At 37.3% G+C, this 6000-nt stretch overlaps 1 protein-coding gene across 1 annotated transcript in view; it reads left to right on the top strand.

Annotated features, from left to right (window-relative positions):
• LOC139697880 (transient receptor potential protein-like) overlaps positions 1–3027 on the top strand; it is a 38170-nt gene extending 35143 nt beyond the window's left edge. The window contains exon 17 of the mRNA XM_071596741.1: positions 1114–3027. Coding sequence (XP_071452842.1) covers positions 1114–2114 — 1001 coding nt within the window. The 3' untranslated portion in view covers positions 2115–3027. The remainder of the gene's footprint in view (positions 1–1113) is intronic.
• The last annotated feature ends 2973 nt before the right edge of the window (positions 3028–6000 follow it).

The raw sequence follows: 6000 nt of genomic DNA on the forward strand, positions 1-6000 counted from the left end.
ACTAACGTTAGTTGAAAATAAAAATTGAATTTATCTTGTTTTTGCTTAATAAATGCATATCATGCTTGATTATATTCGGATATTGTCTCAAAAGTCAAATTTAAAGGTTTTTTTTAATTGTTGATCATCGCTTAAGATAATGGCATATTGAATAATTAAGAAGCAGCCCGAGTCAGTTGTTTACTCCTCGGGGCACACTCATTCATATTGTCCCAATAAATGAAGTATATATTTGTATTCGAAGCACGAGAACGAGATAAAACAGCATAACTTCGTTTAATTTAGGATAATGGGGTTAAATGAGTCAAATTATTCTACGTAGCAACTTTTACTTCAGAGAAGTCATTTCCCAACGGAATGCCGGCAACAACAATGGAACGGCAATATTGATAAATATATATATATGTATATATATATAAAATATGGTATATATATGGTCGCGGTAGTCCATGGATAGAGCGTTGGACTATTGACCTCAGGGCCCGAGTTCGATTCCCGGGCAAGCCTCCATGGAAACCTGCAGCTTCACCCAAGCTATGTGGTTTTTCGGGTACCAGACCTTCCTGGAAAACAATATCCAGCACAGGGAAAGGAACTGGCCCCCTCTACCCTGATTTGTGAATTTCACACGCCATAGGGCGTGAGTGCTATCTAGTACTCTTAGTACTTAGTGCTGAGTACTATCATCACCTATCAAATCGACCTAAGGGTTGATTATTGTATTTATGGTTAAGTATAAAAATACATACGGGAGGATATATTTTATATATATATATATATATACACATACGTTGACTCACTTTGGATAAAGTTATTATATATATATATATATATATATATATATATATATATATATATATATATATATATATATATATATATATATATATGTGTGTGTGTGTGTGTGTGTGTGTGTATGTGTGTGTGTACATATATATGTATATATACGCATATATATATACATATATACTATAAATGTATATATGTTGGCTATATATTTCCCTTGAAAGTAACTAGTTTTGCTTATTATAATTCATTACCCCGTTACTCACTATTTCATATTATTAAGTGAATATTTTACACCAATGTGACGTTCCATTTCTAATGTTTCAGTTGCTGGCAAGAAGGGAAGGACAATGGAGCGTCGACTACTTAAAGATTTCCAGATAGGTTTCGTGGAGGGAGTGATCCATGACGCGATCCAATCGGAGAAGGAGCCGAAGGACGTATTCAGCAAGATAGCCAAGGCCATCGGCAAGAAGAAAGCAAGTGGGAAGGACTGGAATGCAGAGGTGAAACGAAGGGCGAGCAAGAGGGACCCGATAGGGAGCACCAATGAAATGGCCATCAGGAGATCTCAGCAGAGTTTGAGGAGGCACATCATCCAGAACGAGAACAGCGCAATGAAGTCGATGGACCAAGAGAAGCTGGTGCAGTACAATCCGAAGTTGAACGTCGTTCCACCGGCCGCGAGGGTTGCTTACGCCAAGTTCAAGATGACCAAGATTAAACAAGAGTACGAGACCACGGGAGGCGAAGAAGAAGGGGACGACCAAGTGTTCAAGGAAGGATCGGAAAAGCCAGCGGGAGGCGGGGAGGCACCGAAACCGCGCACTTCGGCGAACGCGTCCATCACTTCCGTGGCGAGCGCAATTGCGAGGCCGCGGCCGCAAAGCAAGAAGGCCATGGAGAAACAAGCCGCACCTGCGCCCCCGAAGCCGGCCGAGGCGAAGTCGGACTCGGTCGTGGTCGAAATGGAGCCAAAGACCGCAGCGGCTCCGCCGAAACCCGCGGCGGCCCCGCCTAAGGTAGAGCCGCCGGTCGAGCAAAAGAAAGCAGAGCCTAGCCAAGCAGCACCGAAACCGAAGTCGCCCGACCCTCCGAAGAGGAGTTCAACACCGATCCCCGAGGAGCCGAAGGAGCCATCGACGAAAGGGTCACCCGCCAAGGAGGAGAGCCCCAAATCTTCCCCGGAGCCGAGTCCAAAAAGTTCTTCCCCAGCGGCGAGCGAAGGGTCAACAATAGCGGCCAAAACCCCGGAGCCCAAGAGACCGGAGCCCATTAAGCCCGGGAAATCCAAAGTCACGGGAGAAATTTTAACGGGTTGGCTGTAAGATCATTCAGTTTCCAGAAAAGTCAACAGTTTATACTTTTTGTTTGGTCGTCCAATCGCTGGATGGGTCTGTGCCTTTCTGTCTTAAGTGAGACGGTTTCTAGACGATAGTCAGGCTTCCTATGAATTTTTGCAATCAAGGAATAATTTGTAAATATCGACTTGAAAATTTAGCAACTAGCCATGAGGTATTTTCTTGACTCTTTTTTTGATTTTTGGTCGAGGAAAGACGACAACTTTACCTCAATTGAAGGCTCACTACCAACAAACTTCCCAAATCTATAATGCATTCACAACATTTGGTGAGTTTATTGATTTTTATCGCCGTTTCATGGCGAAATATTTTTTCAACACAACTTTTGTGATAGATTTCTATTACTACATATATTTATGTGATTCATTAATGAATTAAAACCTTTCAACCTCAAGGAACGTACGTTGAAAGAAATAGTTCTCTAGCAATGAATATCCTACATATATTGAATCATAATATGTTATTGAATGGTATTACTATGCTATCATTGCTACCTCCGCGTTCGATAAGTTGAAATCAGATTCAAGTAATTAATGCTTCATTGATGAAAACCCTGATTACCGTCTTTGGCTTACTATTTCAACAAGTGCATATAAGAGTGTAATTTATCAGGAGAGTCATTGATGATAAAAAAGATCGAAAATTTATCCTTTCAAGGTATTTGAGCTCTTGTACAGAATATGACATTTTTGATCGAAGATAGATATAAAATGCTCTGTTATAAACTAAGCAAAAATTGTTTTAGTTCATTATTTCGAGGGCAGAAAATGATTTCGATTATGTTCAGTAATTTTAAGTACATATGAGCCATTGTTTAGCACACTTAATTTAATGTTATTCCATTTTTATTTAGTTAATAAAGATATTAGCAATTATAACACTTCTGAGCTATTTTCATGGAACGATGGTGAAAATTACTTAACGTTACAAGCAACTGATTCTTCAAAATATATGCCTATTTTATTTTACCTAATTCCCTAATCACACATGAAAACTTTTAATTATTATATAAATATACACATATATATATATATATATATATATATATATATATATATATATATATATATATATATATATATATATATATAAATTCACACAGTCTCCTATTGTTTGAATGTTTGCATTTCATTCCAGTTCAACAAGCGATTAGAGTATGTACCATTGTAATAATATGTCATCCATGTATTACAATAAACTCATCGCTAATTTCATTCGCAGAAAGAAATAGATGGCCAATAATAAATCTTAAGTATGCAAAGAGATTCCACATAAAACGTAAACAACATGGGTTACTATATAAGAGAAAACATTAAATTAAGAGCTTCAATAAGAATATTCTATGAGTTAGAAACTAAGATGAAATACCGTTTTCGTTCTGCCAGGATAACAAGAGGTATTTTAAGAGTACATAAATGATAGCTGATTTGCAGCTATAATAATATCTCCACCCATTTTGATGAAACCTATTATGTTTAGACTTGGAAATAACCCCCATGAGTGTTCTAAAATTGAAAACACATTACTGATTTGCATATTCTCAGAAAATTACAAATCAAAGATCTAATTCAGGTGATTTCCAAATTTTTATATACATACTCTAGCCATACCTTCTTCATTTATTCGCCTTTCATTATCCGCGTCTGCATATTGTAAAGTATGAAAAAACGTTTCTATACACAAAAACATAGTTTCCAACAAAAAAACGTTTTAGAGTAGTTTTCGAGGCACTGGGTCTTTCTATTTCAAATGGCTGTGTCATAGGCACGAGTCAATTCTTAATCATCGACATTATTTGATCGAAATCCTTCAAAATATTTTCTCAACGCTATATCTCACCACGAAGGTTTTTCCACCGATTACTTCAAAGGGCATGAACCCATAATTTGTTTCATTTCGTTGTGCACTCGGTCATATTTGAATGTACCCACACTAAAACTCCTTTGAAAACACCATATCTCAAATCCTCAAAAGTTAACTCGGGAGTAACTCTGTTTTGCATGCCCCGTTTGCATCACATCAATGCTATCGTCTCACACCCGTTAATTGTTAGCAGCCGTAGTTACCCATTCAATGACAACACTCTTTGACATAAGAGTGCTAATTTAAAATTTTCACTGGGCTTATGCTAGGAAGTATGGTGTAAGCACAAAGGACAGCGGAAACAATAGATGCAATATTTATCTTGACGGAAAGAAATTTTCTTGTCTAACATTTTTTTCGGCAACGTACGAATGGATATTAACATATGAATGAATTTTATATTTGATTATGAAATAATCAAATAAGAACCATACTCATGGCCACTGCAGCTATCATTTGTTGCAAGTCTGCGAAGTTTGCAACATATGTTGTTGATGATGACACTATTGAATCTCTTCACGAGGGGATTGCAAAGAACTGATCAGGTAGGAAAGGATATTTCCCACAATGAACGTTACCTTAAATGTTCTCAGTGATCAAAGTTAAGGAGATGGATCATTTCGAAAGTATGGATTTTCACATATTTATCATCGATGCTGCAAACTATTCATCGGATAATTGCTGCTTCCTGACAAACTTATAGTATGTTGCCGTATTCCCTTATTCTGCGTAGTTTTTCATGAATTATAAATGCCATTGTTCAAAAAGCATTTCCATCGAAATCTACACTCCCACTCGCTAGAGATTTTTACATGTGTCAAAACGAGAAAACTAGACACTGGTAACAGTACATAGCATAATAATCCTCAGTAAGGAATTATACCACATGTACAAAACTGATGCATGTAGTTTGTGCTATCATTACTTTTGGCTAGTATTAAAACGACAAGGATGCACAAAATAAAGCCATTTATTTACTTCTAATTTACGAGTGATTTTCACGAAAGAGTGGTCATAATTTTCTATACATTCTTATAAATTACTGTGAAATAGTTAAACTTACAGTTGCACTTTTAGCTTTATTTTTATGTTTATCTGGTATAACTTTCATTGGTTTAAATGCATTATTATCATCAACGAGATCCGTTGAAAGTTGAAACGTGCTCAACTCGCCTACGCCTGCTTCTGATGATGACAACGTCTTTCCACCATGGGGTTTCATCACATTGGGAACAGGAAAAAGTAAGTTGGGGACATAGGCCTGAACTATAGAAATGCTTCATATTGATTTCAGTGAGATAATCGCGATCTGTGCGGTGAGTTTCGCAGAAACCCACCGTGCCTACGTGTTCCTGCTCCTGTTTCCTACGTGCATATGATTCTCATTGAAATTTTTTATGCAAATGATAGTGCTCTTAATGATATTCGACGGTCTTTTGTGACAATGGCAGCAATGGCGCTAACGTTTACGTAACGTAACGATTCCGTAAGCGCAGTGACACACCTTCCTATGAATTTGTCTCCCCTCTTTAAACTTTTTAAACCAACTTCCAGTTGTGACGTAAGGAAGAATATACTCTCCATATGCCTCCTATGGCATTAAGTAGGCCTCAGCTTACGATTTGTTCAGGTGCAAACAAAATGACAATGAAGCATTGCGTGTTACCTACATTCATGCCGTAGGCAAAATGATGATTTCTTGACTAGTAGGAGTCAGAAAATTCCACCTGTAGCCTGTTTATCAGCCTGTGCTGGAAGTAGACCGGGTTAACTCTCTTGACAATGAGAATCGGGAATCACGGGTTGAGAGATAAAAATTATAGTTTATTTATATGGTCAATATATATTTTTAGCTGAGATATCGTTTTTATCCATTCATTTATATAAACGCATTTACTCATTTATGATAAAATACATCAAACATGGTAATGTACCTTAAAATTCAGACATAACAGTCATGGAAGTACCTAAATCAACAGGGAGCTTGTTG

The sequence above is a fragment of the Hetaerina americana genome, unplaced genomic scaffold (assembly GCF_022747635.1).
Source record: "Hetaerina americana unplaced genomic scaffold, ioHetAmer1.1.p SCAF_8, whole genome shotgun sequence".
NCBI lineage: Eukaryota > Metazoa > Arthropoda > Insecta > Odonata > Calopterygidae > Hetaerina > Hetaerina americana.